Source organism: Atheta coriaria, unplaced genomic scaffold (assembly GCF_025399875.1).
Source record: "Atheta coriaria isolate IRGN ID8LTWV9N9 unplaced genomic scaffold, Caltech_Dcor_3.1 hic_scaffold_10_pilon, whole genome shotgun sequence".
In the NCBI taxonomy this organism is placed as follows: Eukaryota; Metazoa; Arthropoda; class Insecta; order Coleoptera; family Staphylinidae; genus Dalotia; species Dalotia coriaria.
The window spans coordinates 4,434,501-4,449,497 of NW_027045452.1; the positions used below are offsets into that span (position 1 = coordinate 4,434,501).

Below are 14,997 nucleotides of genomic sequence, written 5' to 3' on the forward strand. Positions count from 1 at the left end.
TACAACAAACTTTCATTTATTATTACATTTTGTTTTTACTAATATGATACATACTTTCGTGTCCAATTGGTAATTTTGATGTTGACAATTTCTCTCAATCATTATATCGATATAATATAAATTTATCATCATCGTCTATCTATACAAGTCAATATTCATGTTTAATAATTTTAGTAGTTGCCGTAAATTAATAATTTCATTAACTGCACAACCAAAAGTCACATTGTAATTTAACAGAATATAATTAATAATTTAATTAATTTAATTCAATGTATTACTATTCAAATACGATTTCAATATATAATATATTGTAATGAAAATATCAATATAAATAGAAAATATAAAATTAATTGACAAACATTACTTCGGGAAAATAAGCAATAAATATCGTAATAATATCGATATAAATTATAATTAATATACTTAGCAGAGTCCCCCATTTTGAGGTCAAATCGATATTTAAACCGAACGCTTCTGAGCGTTAGATTTGTTACAAATCATCGGCCAGCTCCTAACTTCTTCGAGGGCGGCTTGGTATCAGTCGTACAATTAATTATTATTTATTTATGCGCTTTGAGTCTCATGCTGGCTAGATTTATGTACAAATTGTTGCTTCACTGGCGCATTGTTAACTTGGGACGACTTGTTCTTGTACATTTTCTTAAGATTTAAGATTTAGGTTAGTTTACGAGTACGTTTAGTAATTACTTTTTATTTTGCGTTTGTTATATACTGGTATTTTTCATCTGACAAGAAACATTCATATTTAGGTGCTTTTCTTTCTTTCTGAAACACCCTGTATACGGTTGATTATTGGAAGGTATCTGAACTTAAGTCTTACATCTTAGATCTTAAGTAATCGTTATTTCGGAGATTCTGGAACAATTGATTATCATTTACTAGTTGTGCAGTTTTCACTACTTTTGAATTAATTTGTTAATGACAATTATTTAGATATTTTGCTTGGAATGTTGAACACTTAACTGCAGGAAAACGCACTCTAAGTTGTTGCAATTGTCTTTTTGTTAAACACACTTTACTCGACTGATTGTGGCACTGCGAAGATAAAGTCGAAACGAATGTTCAATCGAAGCGAATTGTCAAAAAACTACTAACAATTGACTATATTTTCCCTCCTGACTTCTCACACTTTACACCTAAGAATAGATTAGTTTAACGTAATGTTAATTTAATTTATTATCACAAAATCACTGTAATGTCACTTTCCACTGTCTTTGATTTACGGGAGTTAAATATTCATTTTGAAGTTTACTCAATGAGCGATAAATTACCCATCAACATTTTGGTTCTTCCACATTTCTAGTTAAGTGTTGTGTTCATATTGGTGATGAAGTGCGGATGACCACCTTGTTGCTCCCGATTGGCTTCACCACTTTGGATGGAAAAATGCCTGTAGGACAAATACTCCGGAGGAACAGCCTGTTGATCGCGTTTGATGGCAGCCCGTTGCTTTTTGACTTTCAAGTAGCCCAATACGGAGACAAGCACGATGAACACAATAAAACCCATGCAGCATCCGATGATCAAACCTAGTCGACGCGTGAGGATGGACTGGATTCCCATGGAATGGTCTGGCAGACTGCCCAGTTCTCCGTGGATACTGTCAGGGGCTCCCAAGGTGGTCACCTATCAGCAAACACATTGTAATTGAACAATAGTTATAGTAGAATAGCTAAACTGAAACAAGTACCTCGTTGCATCGACTTGTTGGTGTGTCAACCAAAAGTGGAAGCATGGCATCAGTAAACGACTCCCAGTTGTCTGACATGTTTGGATCAAGACGACCAAACTTGGATTCAGGCCGGAATCTTCTTGTAGCCCAGTTGCCTAGAGCTAGAACACATACTAGGTACCTAGTGCCAGGATACAATCTTCCCAATTTGGTAGACCTAATTGACCTGTCCAGCATTCTTCCACGAATCTATTAAAAACTAAATTAAAACAATTTCAATATCAATGAAGTCACTTTATACCTCCTCCACACCATCAATACTATGGTAAACCACCTGGTACCCGTATAACCCGGAGTGGTTCCGGCTTTGCCAGGAAACTAAAACTGAAAATGGTTGAATGTCTTGTATCGCCAATCTTTGTACCATTGGTTGATCGCAAAACTGCTCAGGTGCTAAATCCAAGAACCTCCTTCCTCGTAATTCTGGTGGTTGTTCACATCTAATTGCATTTGCATCAGCCTGTTCGATAAGTTTCTGGTGATCACGGAACCATTCCCAAAGTTCTTGAGAGTCGCAAGTACATGATAGTGGATTTTCTAAATAACAACAAACAATTTACGTACATCAAAGCCAAGTTAACTCATAATGAATGTCAACCTCAAAAAGTTTCAGTAGTTAATTTACCTTCAGTTTTTAAACTTCTTATTTGTGTTTCCAACGGTCTGAATGCATTCAAAGGAATATTCTCTAAATAATTTCTGCTTAAATCCAATGTTCTCAACTTCTTTAGCGGCTTAAACGCGTCGGAAGAAACAGAAGAGATCCAATTGCCATCCAAATAAAGTTCAGCCAAGTTTTCTAAATGTTGAAACATAAATTTGTTGATCCTACCAATTTGATTAAAAGACAAGTCTAATATTTGCAGTGCTCTCAAGTCCTGAGGAAACTCCTCCAGTTCTTTCAATCGATTGTGGGTTAAATTTAATATTCTCAGGTGGTTCAATCCCTGGAGGCGCTCTTGTGGTAAAAGTTCCAACTCGTTGACGCCCAAATCCAATGTCAATAGATGTGGTAATCCACTGAATGCGCCTGGGGAAATTCTCGATATCCGGTTTAGTCCCAAATGCACATGAAGCAATGCAGGAAAAGTTTCAAAATCTTTGCTTGTCACAATTGTTAAATTTGTGCCACTAATGTGTATTTCCTCCAGGGCAGGATACCTGTGCGCAGAGGCAATATCATGAATGCGTACTAAAGGATTGCCAGTTAAATTCAGCCAACCAAGACCAGGTAAGGTATTTTCCGAAAGAGCAGATGTTGGAATCTGTCTGAATCTGTTTTTTGATAAGTCAATCCTCCTTAGTAGCGGAGAATGATGAAAAAAGTTTGCAGGTAGTGCAGCCAATAGGTTTCCACTTAAGTCAACTGATAGTAACTGTGTTAAATTGGAGGAAGCAAATCCAAGCAGGGATGAAATAAGATTATATTTCAAATCCAAATCTCTCAAGTTCGGCAAACCGTTCAGTCTGGATAATTCCAACATAGTCATGTTGTTATAAGCCAGAGTTAATGTTTCAAGAGTTGTTATATTTAAAAGAGCTGTATAAGGAATATCTTTGAATGCATTCTCACTCAATTTGAGTTCTTTAAGAACGTTTAAAGCTAAAAACGTTGAATGCTTGAGCTCTTTAAGGTCGTTCTTGCTTAAATCAATCTTTAGCAAATTTTTGTTATTTTTAAAGATATTTTCTGGCATGAGAGATATTTGGCAATGGTCCATGCCTAATATTTGCAAAGATGGCAGCCCGTCCAAAGCTCCAGAAAACAAATCACTAAAGTTATTATGTGAAACTTTAAGCGTTCTTAGACCAGGAATGTCCAAGTTTTTAAGATCCTGAGAAACAAGGTCGTTCCTTTCAATATTAAGATCGTTCAAATTATTTAAGCCTTTGAAAGCTCCACTTTCAATTTGCTTTATAGAACAGTTCATCAGATTTAAGTATCTGATAGGTAAGCCTTCTTGAAACATCAAATCGTGAATAACTGAAATAAAGTTATGACTAAGATCCAATGTTCGTAATTTTTTCAGGTTGGTCAATGCGTGTGCTTCAATAGTCTCCAGACCATTATAATCCAAATGCAATTCTTCCAACTCGTGTAGTTCGGCAAAAGTTTTTGTACTTATATGTTTCAGTTTATTGATGCTAAGGTCCAAAAACTTCAGAGCTTGCATCGGTTCAAAAGCTTTGTCTTCAATATACGAAATACTGTTGTTGTTGAGATATACTCGTTGGATTAGTAACAAATCACTGAAAAGTGCTTTATCTAAACTTCTCAAACGATTGTGACCCAACCACATGATCTGAACACTAGACTGCCCTCGCAGGGAATCATTATGTAGACTTAGGATTGAATTGGAATCAAGCTGAATTGACACCAGCGATGGTGATTCATGCATGAAAACATCTCCGAGTTCAGAAATAACATTTCCTTGAAGATTGACGTGTTGTAAACTTTGAAGACTCCTAAAAGCACCGGAGTCTATGTTAGAGATCCAGTTGTTTTGCAAGTGCAGCTCCAAAAGACTAGGAAGCGGATCGAATACTCCTCGATGAATATTCTGCAGCCGGTTATTGTGAAGTCTGATTTCTCTTAGAGCCATGGTACGATCAAAAGTTCCTGGTTCCATGTCGGTAATCCAGTTGCTATCCAAACTCAAGGAGGTCAAATTACGATTGGCATAAAACAACTGACGAGGGATGTATGGAATGAAATTAGAGCTTAGGTGTAATTGAGCAAGATTCGTCAAAGTCTGCAAAGCTTCAGGATCTATTCGTCGTATCGCGTTTTGCTGAAGATAAATCACGTTAATACCAATTGAATCAGTAAATGCATCCGACGGAATCTCCAGAATATTGTTTTCAGATAGGAACAGCTCTTTTAAATCAGGTAGATTTGCAAATACTCCACTAATGTAATGCACATGATTGTGGCTTAAATCAATTGATTTTAGTTTTTTGTTAATGTTGAAAGTAGTAGCATCTAAGAATACTATCTTGTTGTGGCTTAAGTCTAACGATTCCAAGTTGTTCAATGAGATGAACGAATTGGGGTGAACTGTTTCTATAACGTTGTAGTACAACGAAAGTGTGCGTACAGATGGTGTAGGTCGGAAGCAATCTTCTTTGAGTACTTCAAAGTTATTCGAGCTTAAATCAAGGAAGAGAAGTGAATCCAACCTGGAGTATCCATCATCAGGTATGGCACTAATCTCGTTCCAAGCTAGCCTTAACAATCGCAGCCTCTCCAATCTTCTTAAAGCTGGCATAGGAAAAAACTGCAACTTATTCTCAGCCATGTCCAATTCTGACAACGAGTCTTCCAACCCAGCGAAACCATATTCTGAGATCTTTTGCAAAGAGTTGCCCTTCATGTTGAGTTTGATCAGATGTAAACCATAAAAACTGTAACTTGGCAGGTCACTAATCTCATTGCTTTCAAGATCCAGGGCAATCAGCTTTATCAATCCCCCAAAAGCTTTCTGTGGGATCTCTTTCAGTTTGCCGCTGACAAACGAGAGCGACTCTAATTCAGGTTTCAGCATTAGCAGGCTGTCGTCATGTATCTCCATGAGGTTGCTCTGCGAGATCTGTAGGTGTTTGATCGTCGTGCCATCCGGGAAGAAGTCGGCCGAAAGCCGCGTGACAGATTTGTCCAGGTCGTAGACGCTGAGGGACTGTATCGGTCCACCAACGATGCTCAGCACCGCGCGGAGAGAGTGGGCAGTGGCGGCGGGGCACTCCAGGAAGATCCCGTCCTCGAAGTTGTAACACGGGCATGACGGATTGGCGGCGAAGCTTGGACACTGTGTTGTCTCCTCGGAGTGTGTGCCCAATGGGGTGAGGAGTGTGATCAGTGCGACTACTGCCACCGATGCGTGGAACGTCGCATATTTCTCCATCATGTCACATCTGCGCCAACGGAAGCCATATTAATTCATTCTGCAACAAAACAATTTTGATTTAAAAAATGTTAGTTTAGTTAAATAGTTCGTATCTTTGTAAACCAATATTCTCAAATCTTTAGCGAAAACTCAAAACGTGTTGTTGCCTTAAGTTTTTGCGCTGAATAAATAATCAAGCTGTTGAAGCCTGAGTGTTTATGCTCGCAACACTTTAGAAACCCCTACTTTTCTGTGTTGTGCGTTCGAAACTTTCGCAGGTTGTTTAATTATAATATTTGCGGCTATAGTTTTGCATTTTACACGCCACGTTGGCTGCGAGCGTGCGCCAGAAAATATTACACTTTCTGCGCGATTAAACCCCAGGCGAGACCAAAGCGGAAAGTAAAGTAAATGCAAAGTAACGCTGAACTAAACCAGAATGAGCATCAGAAGAACAACTTTGCTTGCCTCTACGCTCGGTCCGAATTTTACTAGTCTAAAAAGGAACGAGTAAAGTATCGTTATGGGGTTAAAGGTTCTCGAATTTAGTTAGGCTTCGGCCGGGGAAAGAGTTTCAAGATACTTTGGAGGTAATTCCAACAGGCGGTTAAACTTCACACTGTGTGCACTCAAACAGTCACTTTTGGTAAAGAAAAGAAATATTCACGAAGCAGATAAAGCAATAAAAACGACATAAAAGTGCGATTTTACAACTTGTGAGCGTGAAAAAATCTTGTTAGTGATTTAACACAAAAATATGTCAATTTTTATATTTAGTTTTAAAACATTTATTCTCGTTGATTACACTTTTGGCTACAATAAATCTAATAAAACTTAACATTTACGCACGACTGGCGATCTCGAATCGTTTGAATTCGGCGCACAATTTGGCCACATGCCAATGTCGACTCATTTCGTAGGGTTGCTCTGTTGCTCGCGGACTACTTTTTGGATGCCCTCGCGCATTAGTTAGTATTTATTACTTGCATTGCTCGTTTGGTCGCCCCTTTCTGGTTTTTACCAGCTCGAACTTAAACGCACAACCAGCGAGCACTGTAAGTAGTTCGAGCATGCGGAAGAGTAAACATTTCGCATTCGAGTAATTTCATTCCATTTTTGCTTGCTCTCCATCGAATCATTAGACCACCAAACATTGTGGGTAACAGAGAAACTGTAAACTTAAAATTGTTGGAACTGTTGGATCACATTTATATTAATTTTATTGCTTTTCCAAGTATTGCAGCGTTGTATGCGGTATTTTAGGAAAGTTTAAAACTTTCGCTAAAATTACATTTCTATTAAGATAAAATTATATTGGATGTCGATTCCGGTGGGCAGGCGTACGAATGCGGTAACTTCGGATTTGCTAGATTGGAGTATTTCACGAAAAGTCGAAAAGTTGACGGCAGTTCTCGTGCGATCTGTGAATGCCGTTTGCCGATGCAATTTTCTGATAGCCCACCTTTCATGAGTTTTTCGTACGAATCGATTGAACGGTTCGATAACCAGAACAAAATAATACAAGGCGTTTTTAAAGTCATTCAAAAACAAACCGTTCGTTTCAATACGTTGTTATCTTCTGTTTAAAATAAATTATTTACATTAGTTTGTGGAAATTGCAGCTGAGATAGCAAGGTTGATCGATCGATTACATAATTAAAGACAACTTCACGCCAACGCAACGTGACGTCAAAGGTGAACATTTTTTACTTCCAAGTACTTTAATTCGTAGAATAGATCCAATTAAACTTTTCTTGGTATACAATACTCATTTAAACTATTGTTTTAAATCCAAATGCGAGACTGTTTGTATATTTGTTACGCTATCACGCAAAAACCATTGAACCAATTTTAATAAATTTTGCTATAGAGACATTTAATACCGAAGAAAATAAAATAGGATAGTTTTTATCGGAAAATTTTAACATGTGAATGTAGTTATAGTTAAATATTTTTAACTGAGATTGTCTTAAATTAAAAGAGAGAATATTTTTGGCGGTAGTAATGATAGTTAGAAATATAGTTTCAAGTAAAGTTTGCTTCTTACGTCAGTGAAAACAAAACATTTGTAAGCAAATACATAGAATTTGCAATTCAAAGCCCCGGATATCGTTATCGTGTCATCACACTGCTTCACGCAGTCCAAACGTATCATTTTCCGTCGCGATAACGTCGTGGTCTCTCGCCTCGATGTTTGTTAATGCGCGCGTTTGTTTGTTTATTGATAGATAGATACTGAGACCGGCAGCGGAATTCGCATTCAGCACGTGTTAGAACCAGTCGGATGTGAGGGCGAGCGACCCTTAAAGAGGGTGGTGCGATAGATAGCAAAGTGTGTATAATGTGCCTCCGACAACGACGACGACTCCGAGGACGAGGCGCTGCTAACATATTGATGAGATTTAACGCGTAAACATCTTGAATAAACATTAGATAAGACGCCACCCCCAGCGGCATATTTTGACCTAAAATTACATGAAACATATTTTAAGGAAAATAAAACTTTTCATGAGTTAGATTATTACTTGTGTGAATTGGTGCTTAGTGAATGGCATTGAAACGGCTGTAATGGTGTTGTTTGATGTGGGTGTGTGATTGGACCAGTTAAAGGGTTGATACGGTTGATTGCGACACAAGTTGCAATTGATACGAGCGAGTTGTTCAAGTTGTCAAGTGTCAATTGATATTGTGCTCTAAATATAGGCGACCTGAGCAAGTTTACATTCAACAATATATTGCATCTCTATTTAAATACATAAATTAGTTTTATTTTTATTGTAAATGTGAAAATGTCATGTCAAAAAGTTTAATTTGCACGTTTAATATGCAATATATTATCATTTTAACAATTGTCAAAGATCAAGTCGACATAATTGAAACACCAAGCTAATATACTGCCTTCAATTTCGATAATGTCGAAGCCAATCGAGTTGAAAGCGTATTTTCCGGCAATTTTCCAACGACCCACCGCGTGCATAATAAAATATTCGTAACTAACCTAGCCCTAATTTTATTTCCACCAATTTTACAATTTGCCTACCCGCCGCGCACGTCGCGGCCTTTTCCGAAGCCGATTTCTAGAAGTAAGTTACGAGACGACCAAATGTAGACGCTGAACGCGAAATGGAAATCGACTTTCGAGAAAAGCTGCACAAGTAAGTTGGAGCAATTGAACGTGAACGTGCGGCGATACACGTTTTGGCGAAGAAACCGGAAGTGAACACGACGCGTCATTAGTAATCGATTCGCGTCGCGTCTCAGCGTCTCCGCCTGCCAGCAAATTTGTTTACCTACTCTGCACTATTTTGCATTTTGTAGCAGCGTCGCCGGGCGGAGTTGGAGTGATAGCATCCTAAATAAGTAAACAACAAATGTGTTAGTATTAAATTATGCTCGACGCCTTCACGCCACCAATGCCCTGCGACGTTCGAAAGTTTTACTGCGTGCCCGGCGCCTTCGTACAGCGTTTACTGACTCCACAACATTGTAGTGACAATTTGCAGGCGAGAATTCCAAGGAATCCATCACATAAGTGCGGAAATAAGTTGTCATAAACTGTTAGATCATAAAAGTCTCGCTGTTCAATGCCTTCTAAAATAAAACTATAGTAAAACAAGAAGAAACTAAAATAATGTTGTCTTTTTAATATAAACTTGCTAGTTTTAAAACATAAAATTTTATTGAATTAATATTTCGTGTATATATATTGGTCTAATTGCTTTAAGGACGCAAGGTAGCATTTCAAACGCAGTTAAATTTCAGTTGCAACTTGCAGCATGTTGCAATATAGAAATTGTAAGAACTGTTCGAGCATGAAGAGAAGCGGGCTGGTTGTTGGAGCGTACATTTTCTGGTACTCTTTCCGTTCCTATACTTATCGCCTGCGCTTTAAACGTGAATAATTGCTTTGTTAACTCTCTCGGCTAGAAGGGTATAAAAGGAGAAAAAACACATGACGAAGATGAAGATGATGTAATGCGACTACGGGTACAATAGATGATTGTTAATTATACTTCGTTATAATGCAGATGTCAGAATGAAAATGATTTAGATGATTTTATTGCAGTTTCAGTAAATTACAAAACGCAAATTACCTAATTTAAACTAGCATTCTATAGAAATAATTATTTAACAATTGCATTTGTATAATTATAATTATATTTATATATTCGTTGCTATGTCTTTGTCGTAATCATTGCAAACATTTTGAATTTCAAAGCATTTTATACGTCATCATTAATTAGCACAGTGCGGAGGCGCCGGGCAAACGACGGCTTGCGTTTTGGCGTAATAATAATAAACCAGCCTGAATTTAATTAACTTGACGGCATAGCATGGGCTAAACGGCAAGCAACTAACGACAAACTCGTTTGACGAAAGTCGAAATAGCATTTTGAATATCGAGCGCACGTTACGCCGACGGAAATTTCGGAAAAACAAAGAAATTTGGAAGTCATGAAAGATTATGCGATATTAATGAGGTACACTTTGAAGTATACTAGTTAGCGGCAGTAATAACGTAGAAATGGTTAAACACATACATATGTGCGTGTGTGTTGGGTTGCTTATTGCAATGATCTTTGTAACCCACTGTTGCAGCTACTCTTTGACTTCACGCTCGTTATTAAGACAGAATTGTGTAGTTGTAATTTGTCAGCAACGGCTGGGAAATACGCGCCAGCATTGAAATTCGATGCGAGCGGCATCAAACGCGAGAAATTGCACGCAAATAACCACACCGCGTGACGCTAATGTAATACGTGAATTATTTAAACGTGTTTGTTGGTAGATGGGTGGTGCGATCGCACCTGTCGCGCGTCACGAACGATATTGAGCACCTCGACGGCTGACAGCATTGCTCCACTTCAGATAACAACTGCAAAGTGGGTTTCTAATGACATCGCACTGCACGAATGTGAATGCGAACATAGAATTAAATTCGTATGCAATTTAACTTCTAAAATTAAATTGCAGGGTGTTTACGTTTGTATGTTACAAGTTGATATTTTCTTTAGTTGGAATGTTTGTGTTTTCAGACAGGGCGAAATGTTTGATGTAACGATTTTATACATCAGGCGGGTGCTCGTAAATATCGTAATAAAATCGGACGTTCACTGCCTATCCAAGGCAGACATAACATGTTTCCACACTCCAGTTCTTACTTCTTGGATTCTCGGCTTTTTTTCCGACGGGATCAGGGCGTATCAGACTGGAAGTATCGGAAGCACATGCATGCATGAACTGAACGAGTGAGCTGTAAGTCATAAAATATTGAAAGGCGACCGTCGACCGGCGGCTCATAGACAAATAGAGCTGAAATAGAAATATTCAAGTGCCCATAAGATTCTAGACGTAATTGTAAAGATATTAAAGTATGGAATTCATGCAATTTTCAATTTGTAGTTTTATTTAAAGCCCCCTTAAGTCTATATATTGAACTCTACGACGTTTGCTATTGATGTTTTAGCAAAAATTTGATTTTGCAATAAAATGTAATACTTTCAGATTCTGAATTTTGTAAATTATTGTACTAGAATTTAGCTAAATTGCTGCTTGTATTACGGACAAGGTCCTGGTTGTGAATAATAGCCCTGATATTAGTTTCGCGTGCCGGCGATTGTTGAATGGGCCATTAGAGCAAATTATGGCGGTTGGTCGATGGGCGATGCTCGATGGAGGCAGTCATTCGATGATGATTCGTGGGCAAGATATGCGCACGAACATTGCAACCGTGTTTAACATAGACAGTAGACATGCACGTGCCCATCCAGAGCTTAAGGGTTGCACAATTGCAAATGTTTGCCAATTCACCAATGGACAAAATTAGCTTTCGCAAAATGCCGTGTTTAAGCAGACAAATGTAGAATGCGCATAATTTCACATTGTATCTGCAGATATTCAGATAAACCTATTCTAGAGAGCATGTTAAAGGAGTTATAACGTATACCCATTCAACTATTTTCAAAATGCAAAGTTTCGAGGTTATGGCTCAAATTTACATACTATCACTTCAAATATTATTAGTCCGCAATTCGTTTGAATTTATTTCGTCTACGTTTGCATTGAATGTAATCGTATCGACCGTTTAACTTGAACACCTGACGCGATGCGTGGCAGTGTGCCATTTGTTCGTGTTCCCGGAAGCGCCGGAAGCAGGCACCGAATCGCACGGAAAAGACGTTTTCCGACCACAAAAGTACACAACTTACACCGGAATATACATAATAAGAAAAAGTAATCTACGAATAAGAAAATCAAGTAGCGTTTTCTATTTTAATTTCCAACTTAACTAAAACATCAGAATTGTTTTAATTTATAATGTATTCTTAAATCTTTCTCATGAAAATGTAAAATATTTCGTAATTACAGTTTGTGACAGTTTTACAATTTTGCTCAAGGGAAATTTGCAACATTCGCGCATCCTTCTGAACAACTTTTGTGCAGGTTCTTTTCAAACTTTGACTTGTTATAAAACAGTGCATGTATTTGCTCTAATAATTTCTTTATTTAACGTTAACGTTGTCTCATTTTACACCGCTATGATGAAGAGGCAAAGAAGCAGCATACAAAGCAGTACAACTGCTTGCGAATTGCATCAAAAAGCAAGAAAACTCAGACAAAGCACAAACAACAAGTGAATGCACCTTTATTCCTGTAAATCCTAAACTTTCGCAACTACGAAATTTCATAAACTTTCGATGCGCTCGAGATGCACGCTTGTGAGCACTTGTCTTCGTAATTAAATTCAGTGTTGTTCTTGCATGATGCATTCAACAGCGAGTCACATTCAAGTAGCATTCTATGAATGCAACGGAATTCAACAAATGCATTATTTTTATTCTGCTTCAAATCATGTTAATTCTTCTTTGCACATAAAATACATAAAAAATAAAAAACAATATTAAGAATCTTGCAATTGCGTATTTCTATTATATTATATTATATTTGTATGAGATTTATTTTATGAAACTTTGTTGTGTTTCAAGTTATCTAAACGTTGAATTTAAACCGATATCAGTGCCCGTTCAGGGCAATATCTTTCAGTCTTAATAGTTTTTCCAATTTTTAATGTTACATCTGTTGATATTTGTGCTTTTATTGACATACACACTTTATTAGCACAAGAAAGCGCACCAAAATTATGAAACACATGTGTGTACGATTGGGACGCTCATTAAAAAGTTGTAAATAAATACGACCGATTTTACGAGCGAATGTTTTCGGGACGTTAACGCGGACGTGCGTAATTTCCGTGGTGCGATTCAAAAGTGCACTATTCTGGAGCGGTAACGAGGCGAAAAAAGCGATAGTCGCTCATAGTATTATTTACTATTGAGCGTAAAATCTACCTTCAAAACTCGTAAAATGAAATTATCTCTGAGACTGTTGAGGCGTCTTGGTTTTCCTTGTTTTATTTAACCTTTGTAAGTCTTACAGATTGACTTTTAAGCAAAATTAATTTATTCCACTTGTTTTTGACATTTTGGCAATATGCAAGGATACCCTGGATACCCAGGATATATGAAAGCAGTGACTGCAGTGTATGCCACTAAGTGAAATTAGATTATACTGACCCTTGCCTAATCTTATAAGCGTAATATGCTAATATGTCGAAACAAGGTTGTTTAATACTCTGATACTACTATAGAGAAATCAGATTTAATAAAAGATGTAAATGTTAAAAATTGTAATAAAAATTGTTATTATTTTTTATTTATTTTAACTAATTACTGAAAAGTTGTTTCGAAGTTCAGAAGCGCTTAGTTTTGTGGAGATTCAGAGATTAATACCATCGCGTTTTGGATGACAGAAGCGGGTAATAAAATAGGTATTAATCTCAGAAACCAGGCAAAATAAAACTTTGAAGTGCATTCAAGTGAAGTCTATTTTCTGTAAAACAGAAAAGAAATGAAAATACTAAATGTACACTAATGTGCTTTGAAACCATCTTTTCATAGAAAAAATAATTTGAAATACCCTGTATGATTAGATCTAATATTGCGTCAGTGCGTCATTGTAAGGCGTTGGAAAATCAACAAAATTACGCGTAATAACCTCCCTCATTTGAATTTCACCCTTGCCAATAACAAACATCGCCTCGTCATGATTTCCAAAGTTGCAAACTTTCGACGCTAAACTGCGCTCAAAGCAAAAACTTTGATGTCGTCCATCTGCAGACGAATAAATAAATTCATTCGACGTCTCGCAAACTTTGCCCCCACACGAAATTGCTGAATGCGGAACTTGCGGCTGACATTAATCACAAACAAAATTGATATTGAAAGCTTCGACAAACACGCAAACCGAGATATAAAAAAACACATTGCTGTGTAAATGTTTGCAAGGGTAAAAAAAAATTGATCGCAAAAAGGAAAACATTATGTTCTTAGCGCGAATTGATTGAAAACGTGCCGGGCATGATTTATCATCGTCCCGGCTTCGACAGCATGTCGCTGTTTCCGGCCTAAAAATGTAAACGATACTGTTTGGAGTGTCAACCATGTCTTAAGAGCTTTTAACAGGCTTTCAAAATATTTTTATAATTTGTCAAAATATACTACTGTCACCACTTTAAATTTTTCTTTTTCAATGAAAGTAACACATAGAAATGTGTTCGGAAATTTAATAAAACATCAAGCTTTAACATTTTATCAACTTTTTCAATTTATAAACGAGAGTTCAGACTGAGTCGTGCGTAACGATCACGACCTTCCGACCGCCCTACAACCGCAAATATACCTAAGGGTAGAGGCGCCGTGGTCGTACATCAGCGACAAACGACAATAATTTGTAGGCATTACGGTTGCAAGTTTTCGGAGCGCCAGGTCCCCCTCGGTTTTTCATTCTTTCCAGCGCGCTTTGTCGCTTTGTTGGGCATTGTTCAAAAAACGCCGCGCAAGTTTGAGAGGTCGTTGCGGTCGAAAAGAAAAAGTTTGTCTTTAACAACCTTTTTGCGCGGTTGCTTTACATTTTCATCTTTTCTTTGCACTCCTTTTGTGTCGCAAGCAAAGGATGTCAAAGACACTGAACAGATTGCGGTTTGTGTTTTGTTTAAGCACGTTAAAACCGGTTATAATTCACACTTATTTTCATGCTAAAATAAACAACTTTATATTATAAACGAAAATAATGATTTTAACCCCGAAAAAGCAAATCACGTAGGCGTTATAAAAATTTTAATGTTGAAAAGCACTAAAAGGGCACTAACTTTGTTTTACCCAACTGGGCAAGCGAATAAATGTAGGTAGAAAACCGGAAAATTCATAAACGACTCTCTAAGTGCTTCTGCTCGTGAGTATGTGCATTAGTGCAGCCACTACATTTATTAAAACTTGTATTCAATTTTCAATACTTTACGCA

General features: G+C 37.3%; 1 protein-coding gene across 1 annotated transcript in view; it reads right to left on the reverse strand.

Annotated features, from left to right (window-relative positions):
• Positions 1-14,997, reverse strand: part of LOC135800201 (protein artichoke) — a 50,188-nt gene continuing 35,191 nt past the window's right edge. The window contains exons 3-6 of the mRNA XM_065313363.1: positions 2,379-5,695; positions 1,995-2,290; positions 1,712-1,942; positions 1-1,647 (exon numbers count right to left, since the gene is read on the reverse strand). Coding sequence (XP_065169435.1) covers positions 1,321-1,647; positions 1,712-1,942; positions 1,995-2,290; positions 2,379-5,658 — 4,134 coding nt within the window. The 5' untranslated portion in view covers positions 5,659-5,695 and the 3' untranslated portion in view covers positions 1-1,320. The remainder of the gene's footprint in view (positions 1,648-1,711; positions 1,943-1,994; positions 2,291-2,378; positions 5,696-14,997) is intronic.